Source organism: Artibeus jamaicensis, unplaced genomic scaffold (genome assembly GCF_021234435.1).
Source record: "Artibeus jamaicensis isolate MK-2021 breed Jamaican fruit bat unplaced genomic scaffold, CSHL_Jam_final contig_464, whole genome shotgun sequence".
NCBI classification, from domain to species: Eukaryota; Metazoa; Chordata; class Mammalia; order Chiroptera; family Phyllostomidae; genus Artibeus; species Artibeus jamaicensis.
Window position 1 is genome coordinate 19,158,033 of NW_026521842.1, and position 21,784 is coordinate 19,179,816.

The 21,784-nt window shown below is 56.3% G+C and overlaps 2 protein-coding genes across 8 annotated transcripts; one reads left to right on the plus strand and one right to left on the minus strand.

The window, feature by feature from the left end:
- Window positions 1-66: 66 nt before the first annotated feature.
- LOC119061924 (Leucine-rich repeat-containing protein 29) lies at window positions 67-14,806 on the plus strand. 6 transcript variants are annotated; one of them, XM_037162702.2, is made up of 8 exons: window positions 67-124; window positions 3,346-3,447; window positions 11,108-12,100; window positions 13,278-13,493; window positions 13,636-13,782; window positions 13,995-14,212; window positions 14,299-14,477; window positions 14,674-14,806. In XM_037162702.2, exons 1-7 carry the CDS (start codon window positions 101-103, stop codon window positions 14,465-14,467), a joined length of 1,869 nt encoding a protein of 622 aa, XP_037018597.2. In that variant the 5' UTR covers window positions 67-100; the 3' UTR covers window positions 14,468-14,477; window positions 14,674-14,806. The 6 variants fall into 6 exon arrangements, with proteins under 6 accessions (XP_037018597.2, XP_037018596.2, XP_037018599.2 ...); XM_037162701.2 differs by having other exon boundaries at window positions 14,299-14,806; XM_053666742.1 differs by lacking the exon at window positions 67-124 and adding an exon at window positions 157-274 and having other exon boundaries at window positions 14,299-14,806.
- Window positions 14,807-17,033: 2,227 nt separating this feature from the next.
- Window positions 17,034-21,606, minus strand: ELMO3 (engulfment and cell motility 3). Of its 2 annotated transcripts, XM_037162671.2 has the most exons (20): window positions 21,305-21,604; window positions 21,118-21,158; window positions 20,953-21,025; window positions 20,728-20,778; window positions 20,366-20,535; window positions 20,180-20,279; window positions 19,925-20,076; window positions 19,765-19,843; window positions 19,587-19,637; window positions 19,376-19,498; window positions 19,148-19,279; window positions 18,943-19,044; window positions 18,730-18,838; window positions 18,487-18,623; window positions 18,221-18,384; window positions 18,005-18,117; window positions 17,812-17,916; window positions 17,629-17,711; window positions 17,458-17,544; window positions 17,034-17,366 (listed from the first exon to the last, which is right to left on the minus strand). In XM_037162671.2, the coding sequence occupies exons 1-20, from the start codon at window positions 21,380-21,382 to the stop codon at window positions 17,154-17,156; spliced, it is 2,163 nt and encodes a 720-aa protein (XP_037018566.2). In that variant the 5' UTR covers window positions 21,383-21,604; the 3' UTR covers window positions 17,034-17,153. The 2 variants fall into 2 exon arrangements, with proteins under 2 accessions (XP_037018566.2, XP_037018565.2); XM_037162670.2 differs by having other exon boundaries at window positions 20,366-20,778; window positions 21,305-21,606.
- Window positions 21,607-21,784: the final 178 nt, after the last annotated feature.

Genomic DNA, 21,784 nt, shown 5'->3' on the forward strand with positions numbered 1-21,784 from the left:
GGAAGTGAGTGGTCCACTTCCTTCCATAGTCCCGCCCCCAGAGTCGATGAGACTACACTTCCCAGATGCCTTGCGCGGGGGCGGAGGCGGCAGGGATGCTATGGCGGAGTCGCTGCCCCTGGAGGTGAGAAGAGGCCTCCCTTAGGCCTAGCTCGGGACAGGCCCCGCCCTCGGGGTCCCGGGCTGTGGGGAGGGGCTGTCAGGCTGCTCGCCGGGTCCCGCCTGTCTGGCGGAAACGACCGTTCCGGAAGATCATAGGACCTGCAAGCTATGGGTAACGGCTCCACCTTTGGGCCACTCCGTCCCCTTAGTTGAGGGGCATCCTTTTCTTCCCCATCGGGCTCAGGAGATGGCAGTTTTGTTACCTCAGAGAAGATAGGGCCTCTGCCTACCCACTTTCTCTTGAGACGGCCTCCCCTCCCCCTCAGTTCTAGATGTCTGTTCCATCCCATCGTCCCCGAAGGGTAACCGATCTTATCCCCATTGGCCCCTTGGGATGATCGTTCCATTCCCTCCACCCCGAGAGATGGCTGTCTCTTACCTCTGGTGGTGGGAGACAGACTGCCCCTCCCATCAACCCCGGAGATGTTCACAGAGTTCTGTCACCAAGGACAGGCCCGCTCCCCATTCCCTCCCCAACCCCGCAGTGATGGCCCGCCTACCTAGGGATGGCCCCAGTGATGGCCCCTAGGGATGTTTGCTCCTTCTTAGCCTGAAGCAAGACCTCTCTGCTGCCATTGTTCAGAGAGGATAACAGATTTTGTCCCCACTGGACTCTTGGGATGGCCGCTCCATACTTTGTTCTCTGAGAGTTGGCCACCCCTTCCTGCTGCCCACAGGGGACAGGGCATCCTTTCTCCATCAACCTGGGAAAGGCTCTCCTTCCCCTTAGTAAAAATAGGACTGCTCCCACCCTGTTGAACCCCCTTGGCCCGAGAGGTTAGCTACTTCATCCCCAAAGACCCCAGGAATGGCCAATCATATCTCTAGTAACTCCTTGGGATGGGGTTCATGGGATGGCACTCCATCTTTATCACTGTCTCCTCTGGTCCCTCTAGAAAGGCTACTCCCCTTCTTAGCTCAAAGAATCCCCTGAGTGAGGATGGTTTTTGTGCCCTCCACCTTTGATCCTTGGGTTGGCTATTGAGCCCCAGAAGATAGGATGTGCGCTACCTTATCTCAGCTTAGATGGGCTTCCCTCCTCCCCCTGGAGTTGGGGACTCGGTCATTCCCAGTCCTCATCAGTGTTCTCTTCCCCATGTCTAGCCTTCCTCACCCAGAAGGCTATTCTCCCCAGTCATTCCCTCAATAATTGATCTGCTTTATCTCCCCTGAGCAAACCTGCAGTGAAAATAGAGGTAAAGGACTGTCCATCCTTAATTCAATCCATTAAGTATTGGCTGAGCACCCTCTGTGTGCTAGGGATGAGAGAAGAGGAGATCAGAATGGGCTGATGAGATGAAGCTTAAGGAAGGGCATTCCAGGAAAGAGGCCCATACGGGCAAAGAAAATAGACAGGCTGTGTTTGTAGGACAGAGGACAGACTGGATTGGGGAAGCTCTGGGATCAGGGGTCCAGGTGGCATGGAGGCCTGGCAGGGCTGGCTCAAGAGTGGAGATTTTGTCCTTAGGGTATTGGGAATCCCTGAAGGTTTTCATCAGGGGTGTGTGGAGACTGAAAGGTGTGTTTTAGGAGCGTTAACCTTGCTGCAGTGTGCAGGAGGATTAGCAAGGGTGAGCATGGAGGCAGGAAGGTCAGCTGGAAAATAGTGAAGGGAATCCAGGTTTAAATGATGAAAATCTGGCTATAAAGTAAAGTTTCAAAAGTAGAGTGTTAGTAACAGCAATCCAACGGCCATTTATGGACCGCCTAGTAGGTGTCAAGCACATCATATGAAGTTTATATATATAAAGTATAGACATATAATTACATATAACTTTTCTTGTTAAAACAGGATTTGAACCAGTGACCTTTCAGTTCTCGGCCTGGCACTCAATCCACTGAGCCACACCAGCCAGAGTGAATTATATATAATTTAATCCCCATAAGACTATGACCCAGATTATCTAATATCCCCATTTTGTAGGTGTGGAAACTGAGGCCCAAAGAGGTCAAGTACCTTGCCTGAGGTCACACAAGTTACATAGCTAGAAAGTAGTAAAGCTGGGATTTGAATGAAGCTAAGTTAACCTGGCCGAAAGCCCATGTTTTACACCTGTATCTGAGAGCAAGGCACAGGCGAGCAGATGAGCACAAAGTATTATCAGAATCTTCAGATGAGATGCGCTGCTGGCATTGAAGCTCGGGTGCTGGAAAGCTGGGGGGTGCTGCTTTGGACTGAGGGCAGAATATGAATTCTGGATGGGATGAAGGTGATGGTAAAATATTTGGATGAAGGCTTCTGTGGACAGCTGGCAACACTGGACTAGCACATGTATAGGACAATATACAGATAATGAATTGTTGGTTATTCCTATAGTGGTAACTGTTGAAGCCATGCAAATGAATTTATTATCCTAGAAAGGAAACAGATTGAAAGACCCAGGTCGAAGCCCTGGGAAGCAGAAGAATCCAGAAATGGCAAGTAGAGTAGTGAGTGGAGCCCTAGAAAACACAGTGTCACAAGAGTCAAGGAAGGAAGATTTCAGAAGAAGAGTTGATATTAGGTCGTTCCTGGCCTCACAAATGACTCCTTTCCCAGTTTCCTATAATAGGGCCTCCAACCTCATCCCCCCAGTCTCATAGAACATCAGCGGAGTGAGGGCCTGAGCCTGCCGAGCTGGGTCTCGCTAGGATCATACCTCACCAGCTGAAAAGGCAGGTTGGCAGTGGAGAAGATGGAAAAAGTGTGGTTTCCAAGATCCTGGCCAATGAGGGCAGGAGAAAGGAGTGTAGCTCCCTGAAAATCAGGAAGGGGCACCTGACTCGCTGGGTTCTAGATCCTACATAAGACATGTCACTGTTATTTAATTCCCAGAATAACCCACTTCAGTCTCAGTACAGTTGCCATTTTACAGATAAGGAAAACAGGCTCAGAGAGGTCAGTTGATAGAGTAAGGATTTAAATTAGGTTTATCTGGTCTCAGTGCCCAGGATCTTTTTAGCAAATGGAGCAGGAAGCTTGGTTTTTATCAGTCTGTACAAGCCTGCATCCAGACAGAGCTCAGGAAGGGTTTGTTCACAGTAAAGATACTTGGGAGGTGAAGAGGGGACATGAAGACTGAAGCTTAAGATGCACTAGAAACCAGTGCTGGAGTCCCCTCCAGCCTAGTGTGCTATCAGCCAGAGAAAGTTCCAAAGGCCCCCAGCTCTAACAGCCCCCAATGCCCTGTCTTTTTCCCTCAGATACTCACATATATTCTGAGCTTCCTGCCTCTGTCAGATCAGAAAGAGGCCTCCCTCGTGAGTCGGGCTTGGTACTGTGCAGCCCAGAATGCCCTTCGGGAGGTAAGGTGCCCACCCTCACCTGGCCCATTCTCAGTTGTCTCACATCAGCTTGCTCATGGCTGTGCTCATACATCATCCACCCATTCAGTCATCATACGTACTCGTACATACATTACATTCGTACATGACTCTGGGTACCATGCTGAGGCTATTGAGGTACAGTCCCTCCCCCTGAGGAGCCCAGAGTCCTGTGGAGGAGAAAGACAAGGGATGGTAATATCGTGTGCTTGGGACTGTGGCACTGGAAGGGTATAACTGGGGACATGAGGAAGGACAGCCAAAGGAGACCAGCAGCATCAGGGAGGGCTTCCTGGAGGAAGAGGATGAGGACGAAGGTTGGCCCTCCAGGACTGGTAGCACAGGTGAAGGCACCAGGGTGTGAGATAGTTCTGGAAATGACCACACAAGTTCCCTATGACTGGGACCTAGATGTATGTGAGAGAAGTGGCAAGAGGTGCAACTGGACAGGTCAGACGACAAGCGGGTGCATGTGCCAGGGGGCACTGCTAGGGCTTTCCCTGGTTCCCATCCAGAAGCCTTTAAAGGAATGTTAAGGCTGGGGAGTGACATGGAGTGATTTGTATCTTAGAAATCTGCAGTGCAGAGTGGGCTGCAGAGGGTGAGTCGGCGTGGGAGACAGCCCAGCTAGGAGGTGAATGCAGACATCTGTCCTAGTGTGAAGGGCAAGCAGTGGTAACTGTTTTATTTTTCACTTATTTGATTATTACTGAGTGCAAACAGTGTTCTCATTGCCTGACCGTTTATATTTCCCTCTTTTGTTTGTTCATATTCTTTATCCATTTAACTATTGGGGTCTTAGTATTTTTCTTATCTATTTGTATGAAATTTTTATACATTAAAGAGATTCATCTTTTACATATTTATTGAAATATAGTCCTAGTATGTTTGCCTTTTCACTTGATTTGTAGATGTGTTTACTTATGAGATAGAGGTTAAATCTGTATGGTGTTGGTTTTGTACATCCCTTCCTTTCTTATTTCTTCCATTGCTTTTTAAAGTTAGAGATCCCTGGCTGCTTCAGAGATTTGATAAATACACCCTCGTGTTTTTCTTCTTCTTTTTTTTTATTCGACTTTATTTTTGTAGAGCAGTTTTAGGCTCACAGCAAAAAAATTGTTCCTTCTGTTTTTACAGTGTGAATCTTTATATTGTATTGGTGAAATTATTTTGATTTCTGCTATGAGATAGAAAGAAGCTAAACCTATTAGTTTTCAATTAGCCCAAACACCATTTGTGTGCACTCTTCCCGTCCCCTCCTCCGCTGGGTTAGACTCCTCCTCTGGCACATGTTGAAGGTACAGGGTCTGTGGTTGGGTTATCTAGCCGGTGTCCCGGAGCTTTCTCTCTAAAGGAATTTGATTTGCACTTTTATTTAAAACTTGAAGTGTGAGACATCTAAATGGTAAAATCTAGCTGGTAGTTGGATTTCTGGGGAAGGGACCCCAGAGAAGGGTCTGGGTAATAAATACCCTTTTGGGTATCATTTAAAAATGCGTGGCAGTTGAACATGGACGTAAGTAAATGCCCCCAGGGGAAGCATGAGGAGCCCCAGAAACAGCAGATCACAGAGAGTGAAAGCCCAAGGGGAGGACACTAGTGCCAGGGCATTGGAGGGAGCAGGAGCCGAGGGAGGGGCCCAGGAGATCCCAGCAAGAGGAGGGTCCAGAAGTCAAAGGCAGAGAGGACGCAAAGTGGAGGATTAACTGGTAAATCCCATGAGGAGCCTGGAAATCAAGAACAGATCGTATCCATAATGATTGCCACCCAGGAAGGTTACCCACAGCTTTGGCAACATGTGGCGTCTGGGGAAAATAAACAGACGGATTGAGGGGTGTGTGAGAGAAAGGAAGTGTAGAGAGAGTGACCTCACTTGCAAGAAATTTCCCCACAAAAGAAGGGAGTAAATAGGCAGTGATGAGAGGTTGAGGGGGGCCTAACAGAAGGAGTTCAGTTGGGAGAAAGCTCGATGTGTTTCTGTGCTGAAGGGAAGCACTAGAGGAGGGGTGCATGCCGGGAGGAGAGGGGCCAGGAATGGTGGGCGCCACCTGAGGTGGTGGAGGAGGCAGGCTTCAGCGTGCAAGGCTGAGTCTTTGGTGAGGTGGAGAGAATGTCACCGCTCCTCAGGATTGGAGGGGTGGGGGAAGCAATGTGGGACCATTTGCTGAGGATGTTCCTCAGAGGCTAGTGGCCTCCTTGCTTAGTGAATTTGGAAGGCAAATTGTGTTAAGGGAGTTAAGAAGAGGAGAACCGGGACTCCGGCAGAGAGGTTTAGAATAGTCACGGGGCAGAGGGACAGTTGAGAGTTACCAGAGATGCATGGAAGGGCCTCAGTCACTCGGAGTCCATGCTGCCTGTCCGTGCCTAGCACTGTGCGGGGCCCCAGGGGTGTGGGACCGGGGAGGGCGCAGTGCTCGGGCTGGGAGTCACAGGGAGACAGGAGAGTCAAAACGAGAGGCTGGGGTGCTGCCCTCAGTCTCGTGAGGCACAGCAGGGGTGCAGAAGAAAGATTCAGAAAAGACTTCATGGAGTAGGGAGTGCTCGGGCTGAGTCTGAAAGAAGAATTAAAATGTGCTAAATAGACAAATAGGAATAGGTGAGGGGTAGGACACTGCCCCCACATACACCCCCAAGCAGAAAAAGCAGCTGAGCAGAGGCCTGGCAGCAGGAGACAATGGTCAGAAGCTGGCGTTCCCAGAGCTGGGGGTGGGGAGGCTGAGGCTGGGGAGCAGGCAGGGAGGGCTCCCGTGTCAGCCAGCCTCTGTCCTGTGAAGTGAAGAACCGTCAGAGGGTCGACGAGGGTCGATTTGCCTTTGGTGATGCTCACTCTGGTGACAACATCAAGGACAGATGGAGCCAGAGAAACCGGAGGCCAGGACCCTGATCTCTAGCAGGAAGCTGCTGTAATATATTTTTGACAGACAAGAAGGCAGGAGCAGTGAGGTGCAAGCAGAGGGTCATATTGCAATGTATTAAGGAGATGGGATGGAAGGGACTTTGGGCTTTGGATGTGAGGGAGGAGTCTAGGATGGTGCCCAGACTTCCAGCTCGAGGGTAACATGTGGAGGGCGCCGAGGGTCTAGGAGAAGGGCAGAGCTGGGGATGATACAGTGAATTTGGGTCTGCACCTCCGTGTATTGGCTCGCAGGGTCTGCTGTCCTAGAAAAGGACTCGGACCCTAAAGTGGCTGTGATGGGATGAAGTGCAGTCTGCCAGGGTGGGGAACCGGTGGCGGGGGAAGGAAAGGAGAGGGGGAGAGTGGAAAAAACCTCGGGGAACCCGCTTGTCTACAGACTGGGTCTTTCTCTTTTTTGGTGACCCCAAAAGAAGCTGATGGGGAGGAAACTGGAAGGTAGGAGGGAAGCCAAGAGGGCAGAGTCTCAGAAGCCCCAGTGGGAGACAGCTTCAGGGGGAGACTGGCCATCTATTCAGGGGGCATGGCAGATGTTGATGGCCCTCCTGGAGGGTGGCTGTTGCCAGGAATGAGTGGCTCTGTGGTGGCAGTCGGGGGGAGGGGCATATATGGGTGGCTATGGTGGGTGTGGGTGTGCCCACCTGCTTCCAAGAAGCATGGCTGTGGAGGGCAGGGGAGAAAGGAGAGGTGAGAAGGGGGTGCAGGATCAAGGGAGGTTTTTTCCTTGTTTAAGACTCTGGGGCATCCGTGGACTCTGGGGAAGGCGGGGGACAGCCTCAGTAGACCAGGAAGGGAGTTGCCTTGAATTAAAGAGCGAGAGAGGGAAGGAGGTCAGAGCGGTTCTGCTGGGAGTAAGCTGGTGAATGTGACAGGGAGAAGGCCTTGCCACTGATGACTTTAGTTTCTTTTGGAAACAGCAGGTCACCTCTGAGCAGGCTGGAGTGAGGGAGGGTGCCTCAGATTAGGCTCCGTGGCTGGAGGATAGGGGGCCTGGAGAGAATTCTCAAGGGGAATGAGAGCTAGGGGTGGGGAGCCAGGAGTGGCCATTGCTGACGGTGCAAGCCAGAGGGGAGACCATGGCTTCCCCTGCACAGAATTCCCCAGAACTCCTACAGAATTCTGTATCCACAGCACACACCCAGAGGAGGCAGCTGGCAAAGAGAATGGGCACACCAGCGTGCTGGCTGGGGCCACGAGGACCATGAGGAGATGTAATCAGGGGAGGCACCTCTTGGAGTCCAGAAAAGAAGGAGAGGGCAGAAGCAGCAAAGTGGGCAGTCAGGCCCTGGGCTGTAGGTGACACTGCAGTAAGAGTTAAGGGAGTGAGGTGAAGAAGAGATGGGTCAAATTTGGGATCTCAGAGTAGAACTGGGGCAGCTCCAGACAGAACATCAACAGAGACCAGTTTGGTGCTTCTGCAAAACCCAGCCCCCGCTGGGCTGACCGCACTGGGAGGCCAGGCCCCAGGTACCAGGGCATCTAGGGCCCTGCCGATACCACCACCACGTCCTAGAGAGCAGTCTGCAGAACCTACAGGCAGGAACCAGCTTCCAGGGCCCCAGTGTGTGCAGGGTGATAAGCAGGTAGAGCCCCAGTTAGCAGGAGCTATGGAAGATTCTGGCTCACCAGGCCAGGCCAGGATACTGGACTTGGTGACTTATTTTCCCTGACCTGCCTCACTTAATCCCAATTTTTCCCAAACAAGAAGGTAGACAAAGGCAGCACCCCCACATACACCCAGGCTCTGCCTGTTTCTGAGGGGTGGGGGCTGGTTGCCAGCTGCTGAGTTAGTCACTGGGGTGAATCAGGAAACCTCAGCTTCTGCCCTCCTCTGCCTCCTATTGCCTGAGGTGTTTATAAAGACCTGGAGGTCTGACTTCTCTCTCCAGACCAAAGCCCCAGGGCCTGTTTTCTCAGAGGCCTTCTCCAGAACAGGTATGTGAGCTCTGGATTCCTTGTGCCAGCAGACAGGGGACCATTTCTCTAGCAGATGGCTCTCCAAGCCTGCACCCAGGCCTGCAGCCTCAGCTCCAGCTTCAGTAGGTACAATGAAATGCTGGCCCCTATGACAAAGGACATGTCACTTTGAGCAGGTACAGGGCATTTCCCAAATGACTGCATTTACTCTTACGATACCAGCATTGGGCCCTGGCTGGTGTAGCTCAGTGGATTGAGCATGGGCCTGTGAACCAGAGGATCGCAGTTCGATTCCCAGTCAGGACACATGCCTGGGTTGCAGGCCAGTTCCCAGCAGGGGATGCTCAAGAGGCAACCATACATTGATATTTCTCTCCCTCTCTCCTTCCCTTCCCCTCTAAAGATAAATAAATAAAAAAACCTTTAAAAATCCTTTAAAAAAAAAAAAGATACCAGCATTGGGAAGGGAGGAGACCAGAGGCTAGCTGGCCCCTCTGTGGACAGGGCTGCTAAAACTGGAGTAGGTTCCCTTCCTTGAGCCTCCAGAAGCATCTTCCGAGGGCCTGGTGGGGGGGGGGGGGGGGGAGTTGCTATACCAGGGTCAAAGGCAAGGGCCTGCTGCTCTGCCTGCGACAGAAGACGCGCATCCCTAGAGGCTGTTCCTGGGCTCCTGCACTTTGAGTCCAGGCGAGGCCACTTGGGTGGTGACTTACAGGCTGCCCCTCCCCACCAAGAAAAATGGTGGAGAGCAGGGAGGTGGGTGAGCTGGAAGGCCTTCAGGCCAGGCCCTGTCCCTTTGTCCAGTGGCTTTTGCTGCTACCAACCAGCCCTGGACTTGGACCCTGGGCTGACTGCCAGTGCCCTCCCTCAGCTGTTTGTCTACCTTGTTCCTAGGGAGGCAGCAGGAGAGGAGGAACAGCCCTGCCGCTCCAGGCTGGGGAAGGAAGAGAAAGAAGAAAGACTGAAGGCAGAGGGGGCCTTCGGTTTAGCGGGTGACTGAGGGGGCGGGGTGCTGCCCTGGCAACCAGCAGGCTCTGCACTCCCCCAGCCACGTTCACTCCATGCGGCATCCGGCGCACAGGGCTCAGACACAGCTGGAGGCCAGCTTTACCGTTCCTTTCTAAAACCTCTTCCCCCTGATCTTTCCATCGCCCTCCCCACTCTCACACTGGGATCTTCCCCCCTCTTCTTAACTCCAAAAGGGGGTCCCAGGTCCTTGGGAGTCCCCCTACCCCACTGTGTCCCTGTGTCCATGAGGGGATTTGGGGGCCTGCTGCTCTCACCCTAATGACCACGCAGGGAGTAGGGTGCAGGAAGGGAGTTTGGTTTGACTCCCGGTTCCTGTGGAAGCGTCCAGGAGCTGGTCCCCATCACTTACCATGCGCTCCTTCCCATGATGACAGTGATGGGGGCCCTAGGTTGCTGCTTGCTTCTGGCGCAGGCCAGGCTGGTTTCTCCACACCCAGCAATGAGTTCCGTGTGCCTCTTTCTGGGAGGATCCTGTTGTTAATCGTCTTGCAGGAGTGCCTATTCTGTGTCTCTACCTTTCTGCATCCCTCTGAAGCCGTTCTGTGGGGTAGAGCAGGGAGCAGAAGCCTGTTCTTACCATTGCTGCCAGGGCGGGTTTTTCAGGGAGCTCGCTCTCCTGCATCAGGATCATGTTGATGGGCTGAAATGAGAGCCTGGCTTGGTACCACTTCCTGCAACCTGGGCACCCTCAGGTAGAGAAACAGCCCTAGGGCTTTAGAACCCTCCTCTCCCTTCCGCCACAGACCTGTTCCGCAAAGACCTGTACCAACTGCTCTTTGGCTCCCTCTGGCACAAGGTCAGGGAAAGCTTTGTGAAAAATCTCCTTAGCTGGGGCATCCCTAAACTCCTGCACAAGCCAGCCTACTCCCACAATGACAGCCCTGAGCTGCCCCCCACCCTCCACCCCTGCCACAACCCTGTTCTCTCCTCTCTCGCCTCCCCCCCCCCCATTCATCTACAGCAAGGCCAGCTTGGCTTCTCTGATATTCATTCTCTTAGTTTCTGCCCCCAGAAATGGAGGTTTCTCCTTCCTTACCTGGATGAGATGGACCCTCCAGAAATGAGCCTCAGGGGTCCCAAGCACATCCTAAACTCCGGAGCCTGTGGAGCTCACCGGTGTTAGCATGTGCACACACACTTGTATGCATGCACATATTTTCACTTACACATGAAACCCATTTTTGCAAGCATTCATGTGACTGAGACACCAAGGGGACCTTGGCCTCTGCCTGCCCCAGACCTCTGGCATCTGGGCCACAGAGGGTTGTGGTGAGTGACACCTACCTTACTTCATCCTGTTCTGAGGGCTGTTTATGTGCTTTCGAGAAAGTAGGGGAGGCTGGTTGCTTAGCTCAGGCCAAGGGCTGAGTCCATGGGTTTCAGGGCCACCTTCTGAAAGTCCCAAAGGTTGGGGTCCAGCATAATTTGTCCTGCTTCCTGGAGGCTTTGCTGGGTCTCCTCCAGCCCTCTCCCAACACTCCTGTACCCAGCACACCAGCTCCCCATGGGACTCCATAGGCATCCAGACCCATTCATCACTAATTGTCCTGCCCTCCTCTTAAGTTATCCATCCCCTTGAGCCCCAGTGTGACTTGTCTTCCCAGCTCCCAGTTTCCACCAGTATCTCTTCAACCACAGATGATATCACATATACAGGGGTCGCCCTGTAGAGGGCCCTTCCCTGACCTGCCCTCAATCTCTAATCAGCAACTTGCCACCAGATCTGACACCCATCACCCTCTGAGACCAGAGGGCTAACCCAGGCCTACTACTGCCCTTTAGACGAATGTGCGGTACAACATCCCCGTGTCCTCGGCCTCCCTCCCAGCCATCGAGAACCTGGGCCTCAGGGGCGTTTCCTGTATCAGCCTGACCAACCTGGATGGCTCGCCAGCTTCACAACAGGTGCTGCAGTCTGTTGCCCACCACCTGGGCCCACACCTGCAGAGCTTGTGCCTCAGTGGGGGCAGCCCCACAGAGGCCTCCTTTGTGGCCCTGATCCTGAGCTGCCCAGGCCTGCGTAGCCTTGACCTCAGTGGCTGCAACAGCCTCTTTGCATCAGGCATGCTGCTAGCTCAGCCTGAAATGGCACAGCGGGTCCGGCAGGCACTGAGCGATCTCCGTGAGCTCAGCCTGGCCGGCCTGCGAGACCTAGTGGATCTCAGCTTCAATCGGCTCAGCTGTTGTGCTCCCAGCCTGGAGCGCCTCTCCTTGGCCTATTGTCACCTCACCTTTGAGGCAGGCCCAGCCCGGGGTTCCATTGGCCCCCAGGATTCCTCGGCTTCCCAACTCTCCTTCCGCAACCTGCTTCGATTCTTGAAGGAGCGGGCTAATAGGCTGCATGCCCTGGACCTGAGTGGCACTGGCTTGCCACCCGGGGCCCTGCAGGCCCTGGGCCAGGTGGCCGGGCTACAACTTCAGGAGCTGAGCCTGCATAGCTGCAGGGACCTCTCCACAGAGGCCGTGGCCGCCCTTTGCCGCCTACAGCCGGGCCTTACCTCCCTGGACCTCAGCGGCTGCTCGGAACTGGCGGACGGGGCACTCTTGGCTGTGAGCCGGGGTCTGCGGCGCCTGCAGCGCCTGAGGCTGAGGAAGCTGCAGCGGCTGACAGATGCGGGATGTACAGCCCTGGGGGGCCTGCACGAGCTGCAGAGCCTCGACATGGCTGAATGCTGCCTGGTGAGCGGGCGGGAATTGGCCCAGGCCTTGGGCTCGGTGCGAGGAACTCCACCCCCACTGGCCTCCCTCAGCCTGGCCTACTGCTCCTCACTCAAGGTGAGCCTACCATCCCCTTCCTTCCTCACCAGGGCTGGAAGCTGGGGGAGCTGCCTGGTGTTTGTATCCAAGGAATAATAGTTAGAACTGAACTTGGGAACCGGTCTGGGACAGGGAAGGAGCCTAGACCAAGACAGCATGGTCCCCAGCACTCTTGGCAGCTCCCCACTGTGGGCTCAGGCGAGGGGAGGTCCAAGAGGCCAGGGTGGCCCAGCCCAGGAGGGGACTACTACAGGCTGCAGAGGGTGCTGTGGGCAGGTGTTCCAGAGGCAAGGAAGCCTGGTGAAAGGAGGTGACAGAACAGAGCCCTATGGGGAAGGGACACTGAGGTTACCCAGAAGAGGTCTCTCAGGCAGGGCCTGAAGGAACTAATGTGATGTGGGAGTAGCAGGGTCACTTTTGGGCTGAAGCCGTTTATTCTGATAGGGCTCCACGCTGTGCCTCTGGGTGGCACCCCTGCCTTGGCAGTGTCGGTCTCCCTCAGTGGGTTTTCCTCTAGTCTTCCAGTGAGACCAGGGGATTCCCAACCTGAAGACCACTGTGACCTTTTCCCCACAAGCACCTCTCTTCCTGGGCCTTCCCCCCCTCTTCCTTGTCCCTCTTCGTGTCTCTCAGCTAACCTCTCTGGAGCCTCACCCTCTTGTCTCCATCTCTCTACACACCAGTCCTGTCCTCAGCCCTTAGCTCTGCTCCCCTAGCCACGACTGCTTCTGCCAGGTGGCAGCCCTTCGCCCACCACGACCCCACAGTTCATGTCAAAGCCAAAGGAAGCGTTCTGATTGTGTCTGTTGGGCCAGATGGCTACCTCTAGTCCAGCAAGCTGTGGGCAGAGGGCAGCTTCAGCCCACCCTTTCAGTGGGAACTGGGGACACAATCTGGGCAGATACCTTAGAAATTTCCACCCGCATCTTTCCTGCCCCGGCCAACCCAGGCCTTTGTCTCCCAGCAAACTCTCCCTGGCGTCCTACTCGCCAGGGCCCACTCTGTCCTCTCTGCTTTTTCACAGCACAGGGACATTGTTGCTTCCCTCCGGGGACCTCCCTATTGCCTGTGGGGCCAGAACCTTGGGCAGAACCTCCCTAGTGACCCTCGCCAAGCCAGGTGTGACACAGAACCTCCCTAGTGACACAAGCACAAGCCACCTCTCCATTGCTCTCTCCCTTCACTTTCCTCCTAGGACACCTCAGTGTTCTCCCTGATCCGAGTGCTGGGCCCAAGTCTCAGGGTGCTAGACTTATCCTCTTGTGTGGCCCTCACCAACCGGACCCTGCAGGCCATCTGCACCTACCTCACTCCCCTCTCAGTCCTGCGCCTGGCCTGGTGCAAGGAGCTCTGTGACTGGGGGCTTCTGGGACTGGGGGAACCAAGTGAGGAGCCAGCACAGGGATCCCAGGTGTGGAACCCTCAAGGTCATGAAGGGTGGGGTGGTCCCTGGGTTCACCTGCTGTCCTGCCCCTCCTAAGTCTCTTTCTCGGAACACTGGAGGGCCAAACTCAGGAGGGAGGAACCTGAGAAGTGGACGCCTCTTCCCACAGCCACACCCAGAGCTGGAGCATCAGGCCTTGGGCCCCAAGGCAGCCCCTTCTCCCCAGCCTCGGGGCCCCTCCCTTCTCATGCTGCGGGCCCTGCAGGAGTTGGACCTCACAGCCTGCAGCAAGCTGACTGACGCCAGCTTGGCAAAGGTGTGGGGCTGGGGGGGTGGGGAGGCTGAGGGGCCTGGGGCTGGAGCCGGGGGCCTGGGTTGACCCACTTTTTGCTTGGAAAAAGTTTCTCATTGGCTTCTGCCGCCTGTGGCCTCTCCTTTGGCTGTGGGTGGGGGAACCTAGAAGAGCCCCTGGGCCCTGGGCTCCAGTACTATACAACACCCCATCCTGACACCTCCTCATCTTTGCAGGTGCTCCAATTCCCCCAGCTGAGGCACTTGTCATTGAGCCTGTTGCCAGCACTCACAGACAAGGGCTTGGTGGCTGTGGCCAGAGGCTGTCCTAGCCTGGAGTACTTGGCGCTGAGTCACTGTGGCCTCCTCAGCGATGAGGGCTGGGCCCAGGCAGCCAGCTCCTGGCCGAGGCTGCAGCACCTCAACCTGTCCAGCTGCAGTCAGCTCACAGAGCAGTGAGTGTGTCCGATGACACCACAGTGCAGGGGCTGGGCTGGGGCTCCACACTGGGCCAGGCACCCACACAGTGACCTCCCTGCAGAACGCTGGATTCCATTGGGCAGGCATGCAAGCAGATCCAGATGTTAGATGTCGCCATGTGCCCTGGTATTAGCATGGCTGCCATCAGGCGGTTCCAAGCCCAACTGCCCCAGGCAGCCTGCATCCAGTCACGCTTCGTGGGAGGGGCTGACCTGACCCTAACACTCTGAGACTGACCAGGTGGGTAAGCAGCCCCTGTTGCTCAGCCTCCACAGTCCCTAGCCCTGGCTTTTGGACCTGGAGTTTGATTCCTGTTTCCCTCTGCTAGAGCCCCTTCCCCAAGATGTACATACCTTTGTTAGGCCTGGAGGTGGGAATAATCCAAGGAAGCCCAGGGTGCTTCCTACCCCAGAACCTGGCAAGGGCTTCTTTCCAGCTCCATGTGGCTGCCACAGGCACCTGGAAGTGTCAGCTCCTGTTCTGCTGGCCAAGCCTGGGTCCGGAAGCACCAAGCCCATAGGTGGCAGGGTCTGGTGCTGGGGAAGAGCAGACCACATGCACCTCACCCTACCCACCTGAAGCTTGTGCCCCACCTTGCTCCCTACGGGAGCTCCTCTAGTCCCCCCACCAGCACTGAACTTTAGCAGCCAAGCCAGCCTTTGTTGTAAACCCAAACAAGATTAAAAGTTCCAGATTTTACCTCCTTATCTGAAGTTCTCAGACTGAAGAGCCCCTCCCTTCCCCTCCCCACCTCAGTTGAAGCAGCCCAGACCAACCCAGGGATGACGGGAGAAACACAAAGCCCCACAGAGTGGGAGACTCCAAAAGCCCAGCATGAGCTCCCAGGCAGGTCCTGCAGCAAAGGGACATCTGCGTGCACTCAGCCCAGCAAGACCTAGGAACACACTGATTAATAATGCCAGAGTCCATGGGGTTGTCTTCAGAATGAAAGAGGATAGCGAATGGCATCTCTGGGTAGGAAGGGGCATTAGAGGTCCTCTAGTCCAACCTCTTAAACTACCAGTGAATTTTCAACAGCAGCTCTAAGAATGTCTCTGGCCCTCCATATGTCCACCTACACTTTGTCCATCTGTCCATCAGTTCTAGGAGCAGCCAGCCAGGAGCGGCTGCCTGAGTGCCTGCTTCATGTGGGGATTCAGAAGGGTCGAAGCCTGCCCAGTCTCTGGGCCAACTGGGGAGGTGAATTGGCTAGCAGGCAGGGACAGCCCAGTGTGTGGGTGTGCACCAATGAAAAACTGCACCTGGGACCAGGAGCCCAGGAGAGCAATTGGACTTAGCCTGGGAGGTCAAGGAAGGTCTTGAGGCCAGAAAAAAATTAGCAGAAGAGAGAAGAGGGCAGCCAGGCAGAAGGGACTGGAAGGTGCATGTGGCAGGCCAGAGCTGGTGCTGGAGGCGGGAGGGTCCAGGCCCCAACAGAGTGAGGGAGGGGGTCAGTATGGACCAAGCACCGGGAACCCTGCAAGCCACAGGCACCCTGTTGGAAGATTTAAACTACATCTGCAGTCCATCTCAACTCTGTCCATCATGGCACAGTGACCATCGCCCCCTGGACAATAGGGAAATGCTGAAAAATGCAGGGCGGGGGTGGTGTGTGTGCTCAGATCAGCTTCACGATTGAGAAAGCTGCCGTGGTGGCTGGTGTTGAAAGGACTGGAGGACTGGAGGGGGAAGACTGGAGGCAGGAAGTCAGGAGGTCCCTGTCAAGACGACGGTGGCCCACACAAGGGCCCAGACCATTGAGAAGGAATACTGGGGGGCTTAACTGCATCTGGGATCCCCACGCTCATTTCCACCTTGAACTCAACTGCAGACTATTCCAAGCATGGTGGGGAGTCTCTGGTTACCTGAGTCAGAAGCATAGACGGGGGAAGGGAAGCTCAGCATTTCTCCAAAGGAAATGTCATTTCATCACTTTTCAAGGTAACGCGTTGATGATTAAATTTGTTATAAAAGATATTTGAGGAGGCGATGGGAAGGAGGTAGCAAGAGACGTGGAAAAGGAGGTCAGAGAGTGGTGGTAGCTTTCAGCTTGTCCTGTGCTCCTCTTTGGAGGAGGGGAGGGTGTGTTCCTCTTTGCCCCAGAGACTTAGGGTCCATGACCTCTGAGTGTGACCTCCAGCTGGGCCGAATACCCCAAGCCAATTCTGACCCCAGGGGCTCTGGCCTGCCTGTGGCCCCCATCCCACCCTCCTGCAGTGGGTTTTAATTAGAATTCAGGCTTCCTTCACCAAGTTCCCTCTCATCAGACTATTCTCCCACCACTTGATGTCTTCTGGAATTCTAAGTCTGCCCTCGGCAAAAAGCAGGCCCAGCTGTATGTCTCCCCTCTCTGGCCTCTAACCAGACGGCCTCCAAGTCCCTCAAAGGACTCATGGCAGGCCAAGCAGCTTTCTCGACTGCGCTCTGCCTATCAGGAGCCTCGAAACAGCTCCCCAACTAGACACCTGTTAATGCTGCCCAGGAAGGCGTCCACTTGGGGTGATGCCTCCTGCCCTGCTGCTTCTCCCTCACCCAGCTAATAGCACCAGCCCGCCTTTGGTTGGTGCCCCCCATACACAGGCCACCCCCTCTGCAGACCCAGCATTGAGGGGAGCCGAGGACTCACCCTGAGAAAGGACAACAGTGCCCCCCTCCAGAACACCAGCCCCTCAGCTATAGCTGCTCAGGTTTGTGGCCCCAAGCTGTGGCCCTGGCCTGATGCCCCACATCTCATTCGCCAGCTAAGTGTGAAGGCAGGCGTGGCCTACTGTGTGCACAGCTGGCTGGACACATACCCAAGAGCCAAACAGACTTTATTTCTGCTGCAGACTCTGCTGATCAGGGTGTCTGCATTTCTCCACCCTTCACCCTTCATGGCCACCACAGTGGCAGCAGCCGTTGCCCTTGGCCAACCTGTCAAGGTTCAGCGATGCTGCAGTCATAGCAAAAGTTGAAGTTGGTGGGGGGCGGGGGGATAGGGGGTGGCTGCTCAGGAATGGGCACATTCTCCAGCTCCAGCAAGCGCAACTTGGTCTCCATGGTCAGCAGCTGCTCCAGGTCTAGCCGTGTCTGCTCACTGCCCATGGGACTGCCCAGCAGGGTGCTCAGCCCATCTGTCCAAAGGTGGAACTGGGGGCGGAGCCAGCGCCATTAGGACCTGCCAGTCTCTTCCCTTGCCCATCTGCCCACATCAGCTCTGCCTGCCCAGACAGACACTCACCTCCCGTTTGGAGGGGGCAATGAAGTTGAGGTACGCCTCCTCCTCCCCATGGTCGTAGCACACTGAGAAAGCTAACTCGTAGAGGTCCTGGGGAGGCAAGGGAACCAGGAGCACTGAGCAGGGGGCTGGGCAGGGCAGGTGGGAAAGAGCCCAAGCCCCCACTGGCCTCACCTTGTTCTGCTTCACGGAGCCCTTGTCCCGGACGTGCGGGCAGTCCCTGCCAGTCAGTAGTGCCCTGATGTCAGCCACAGGGACTGTGGGAAGAAGCTGGGCTGACCACTGGGGCCCCAGGTATCCCGAGGCATGGGTGGTCTGGAAAAGCGGGTGTCCTACCCCTGCTCCTGCCCTCCTTACGCTGCTCTGTGAGGCTCTCAAGGGCAGGTGAACTGGCACCATCCTCCACGTCCCCATACTGCAGCACCTTGTGGTTGGGGGACAGGCAGCAGAACCATAGCTTGTCTGGGCAGCAAGGGGAAGAGGGAAGGAAAGATAAGAGGGGCCCTGGCCCCAAGCCAGCCGCCCTCTGTGCCCCTGCCCACTCAACAACCCTGGCGCCTCCGGCTGCTGATCTTGCGGAAGAGCGTCCCCTCACAGAGGCGGAGCAAACGCTGCTGGCGAATCAGGCCCAGGAGCTCAGGCTTCAGCTTCTCCCGAAGCTCCCTGGTTGCGGGAAGAAGGGTTGCTGACAGGACTGACCTGGGGCAAGGCCCATGGGTCACCAGGGAAAGTGGGGCCTAGGACTGGACCCATCACTGCCACTCACAGTATGGGAGGGGCCAGCGTGCCCTCCTGATGCAGGCGCTCTGTCTGCCTCAGTCGCAGCACCTCCCCGTAGTTGAGCGCGTTCACCTTGGTTCGGAAGAGCTCTAGGGAGCTGGGCTTCAGGGCCAGCGTGCGGGCCAGCTGCTCCCGGACCACTTGCATGACCTGTGGCCACCCCAGGCTCAGTTCAGGGTCTGAGCTCTGGGCATCCCCCGGCACAGCCCCCTTCCCTGGCCGGCCGAGGCCTCCCAGCTCCCACCCACCCACCTTGTCAAAGTCCTCCTGTGTGGCCCGCATCTCCTTCCAGGTCTTATTCAGCAGCTGGATGCTCACACAGAAGAGCTCATGGAAGCTCTGGTCTTGGCCGAAGAACATGGGTGAAAAGTCCTGGGCCGTTTCGGAGCCTGGAGCAGGGGGGCAGGAGGGGCTCAGGGAGAAAGTATGTGAAGCCCCTGGCCCTCTCTGCCCTTCCGTCCCCTGTTCCCAGACACACTGCCCAGTCCCACTCACAGGGCTCCCCAACGTGGAGCAGCTCGCACAGCAGCACGGTCAGCTGGATACTGCTCCGGGCAAAGGGGCACTCGTGCTTGTCCTCGCGACTGCTGTTCTCCAACACAAACTGGGGTGGTGGCAGTAGAGTATGGGGCGGGGAGTCACAGCTCAGCCCATGGGGACCCTCACAGGCGGGCATCCTGCTCTGCCCACCCCCTCCCCAACACTGACCCGGCTGTAGGCATTGGGTGCGTGTCTGGAGAAGTAGAGCATGTTGTCCAGGGCCAGCAGGCCGGGGGGCACGCGCTCTAGGTCTTGCGCAGGGTTGCTATTCTAAAGGAAGGGGGACAGGCAGCTGACGCAGGGCCCCCGCCCTCTGGAAAAACAGCAGTCCTGGGTTGAGGCACGGGTGAGGAGCTCAGGGAGGGTCACTCACCGAGAAGCCCAGTTTGCGGAACTCACGGGCACAGAGGGAACGGCGACGGTCAGCACTTAGCCCAGCACTGGGGGACTCCCCTTCTGGTTCAAAGGCAGCCTGGCGCAGGGCCTGCAGCTGCTCCCGCTGCTCCTGGGGTCACCATTTGGGGGTGGGGAGGAGTCACATCAGATTCAAGACCAACCTCCAGCTGCCCCCAGCCTGTGTACCCCAAAGGCACCCACCCACCTGGCTGTAGGGGTCCAGTGGCATCCGCATGCGCGGCTCCAGCAGCCCCAGTGTAAGGGACTGCAGCACGTACAAGTGGTGAGCCATCTCGTCACCCATTGGCACTGCACTGTGGATGATGTTCTGGAGGACGGCCAGTCCATGAGTGTGAGCTTGGGCTCACTGGGAGAGGAGGAATAGGGAGGGGTCCACCTGGCCCAGTGCTTCATACCTTATAGATGAACGGGCGAAGGTTTCTCTGCCACAGTTTGTCAAGCATTTGCTGAGGGTGGGTGGGAAGGGGGCTTAGATAATGTGACCATACCATGAGCACTGACTCTGTAGGCCCAGGGCGGAGCACAGTGCTCACCAGCTCCTGCTCCTCCTCTACCTCCCAGATGGACACCCACCTTACGGTCAGTGGGGCTGGCCCCCTGCAGCAAGGCTGTCAGCAGTGCCATGGCCTTGGTTTGCAGCTGCTGGTTCATCCTGGGACAAGAAGAGGGCTTAATGGACCATCCAGGATCTGGCTGTGCTCCCCTCATCTGTACACCACCCCAAGAGACTTACACCTGTAGGTGCACCAGCAGCCTATCCAGTGTAACCTCATTTTTGACCAGCTGGCCCAGGACAGGGCTGCTTAAGGTCACACTCTCCAGCAACCTGAGGGCCAGGGGCTGCACAGATGCATCCATCAGGTTCATGTTCACATAGCACACCACCTGTAATAGGGATAGGGGCTGTCACCACCTGACCAGCACGGATGGCCAGATTCTAACACCACCCCACTGCCCCAACTTGCTGTCCCTAGGAAAGCCTACCCACCTTCCTAACAAAAGGGATAGTGAGCGTCTCCCAGGACACCACTCCATGTTCCATGAGCTCCAAGAAGGCCTGCAGTGCAAGGGCCAGCACCTCCCCTAGGCTGGGGGGACATCTGGGGCTGAGCAGGGCCCGCATCAGGACCCCCAGCCCCACCACGTCCGCCACCAACCACAGCCCAATGCTCACTCGTCCCCTTCCTCAATGATGGTGCCTAGCCTCTTTAGCCCATCACGGCTGATGACCTCCTGGGCAAAGGTCACGTCGGGGGCCAGCAGGGCAAGGTGCTGCAGGGCTTCTCGGCGCCCCTCACGACTCCCGCTCTGCAGCCTACCCAACAGCTGCTCGGCCTCAAGGTCCTGGCAGGGGCAGGAGCAGAAGCAAAGGTGAATGAGGAGGCTGGGTGGAGGTGCGGAGACCAGGGTGTCCACCAGGTGGAACACTGCAGGGATGTGACTGGAGCCTCTAGACCTGGGGCAGAGGCATAGGGGGACAGAAAGGAAGCATGGCAGTGGGGCAGGGAATGAGGGTGGGGCCAGGAGGGGCTTTACTGGGGCAGTGCTGAGGCACAGGATGCTGCCATTCTTGATCTCTGAGCGGTTCTGGAGAAGACAGCAGAAAAGGGAGAGAGAAGTCAGGAAGGGCCCTGAGGGTTGGTTAACTGGGGTTGTAAACAAGATAGGATTGGGAACTCGGTGAAAGATCACATTCCAGTAGGGTGAGGAGTGGGAGGAATCAGGGCCAGGAATTAGGTCTGAAGAGGAGCGGGCACTCACATTCTCAGTGATGTATCTCCCGTGTCCATCGGCAAACTGCAGGGCATAGCGTTCGGAATGAGCCAGGCTCCACCTGTAGGCAGAGGAGGCTCAGTGAGGCAGGCATGGCGCGCCCCCTCCCTCCCGCCTTTCCCCCACCCCCTGGCCTGACAGGCCGTCACTCACGCGTCGCACACCTCCTTCACCACAGCGGCCAGGGGCTTTGCCTGCAAGTGAAGAGGTCACTCACGAGGCCAGGAGTGGGGAGGAGTTGGGGAAGAACCTGGGGAAGGGGTAGGGAGGGCTGTTCTGAGGGAAAGGGGGAGACCCAGAGGTGGGCTAGGGTGGATGTTGGCCGGACTGGCCGGGTGACCTGGTCCAACTGGATGAGCTGCGGGATGGCATCACGCTTCTGAACGGCGATCTTCACCACGTCCCTTGGGGGCGCCATGGTCAAGCTGGGGCGGGGCGCCTTTGCCTTCTAAACCGTCGTGCAACCTCCTGCGGAGGGCACACCTGGTCTGGGGCCCTGGGGACAATGAGGGTGTCCCTCTGTAGCCTGATGCCGGTAGCCCGCACACACTGCTCAGGCTCCCACACCTGGCCAGGCGCTCCGTCCTTCCCAAGGGAGCCGAGGCCAGTTCCGGGTTGGCGTCCCGGAGGTAGGAGGACGGCGCTTGCCCCGCCCCGCCCTGAAGAGGAGGCCCCGCCCCACCCCAAGGTGAGGCAGGTGGGGGAAGGGAGGGAGGGCTGCCAGCGCTGCCACACCTCTGGTTCCAGCAAGGTGACCCACCCAATCCCACCGCCAGCAATCCAGCAGTCCCAGGGAGGCTCCCCTCCCCAAAAGAACCAG

What these genes read in the sequence shown, in the direction of transcription:
- LOC119061924 (XM_037162701.2), top strand. Translation starts at nt 101, where the DNA reads ATGGCGGAGTCGCTGCCCCTGGAG. An exon ending in AGCCAGCACAGGGATCCCAG is followed by an intron (nt 13,494 to 13,635) that starts GTGTGGAACCCT and finishes CTCTTCCCACAG; the next exon opens with CCACACCCAGAGCTGGAGCA. An exon ending in CTGACGCCAGCTTGGCAAAG is followed by an intron (nt 13,783 to 13,994) that starts GTGTGGGGCTGG and finishes TCATCTTTGCAG; the next exon opens with GTGCTCCAATTCCCCCAGCT.
- ELMO3 (XM_037162670.2), bottom strand. Translation starts at nt 21,382, where the DNA reads ATGGCGCCCCCAAGGGACGTGGTGAAGATCGCCGTTCAGAAGCGTGAT. An exon ending in AGCTCATCCAGTTGGACCAG is followed by an intron (nt 21,159 to 21,304) that starts GTCACCCGGCCA and finishes CTTCACTTGCAG; the next exon opens with GCAAAGCCCCTGGCCGCTGT. An exon ending in ATCATTGAGGAAGGGGACGA is followed by an intron (nt 20,280 to 20,365) that starts GTGAGCATTGGG and finishes ATGTCCCCCCAG; the next exon opens with CCTAGGGGAGGTGCTGGCCC.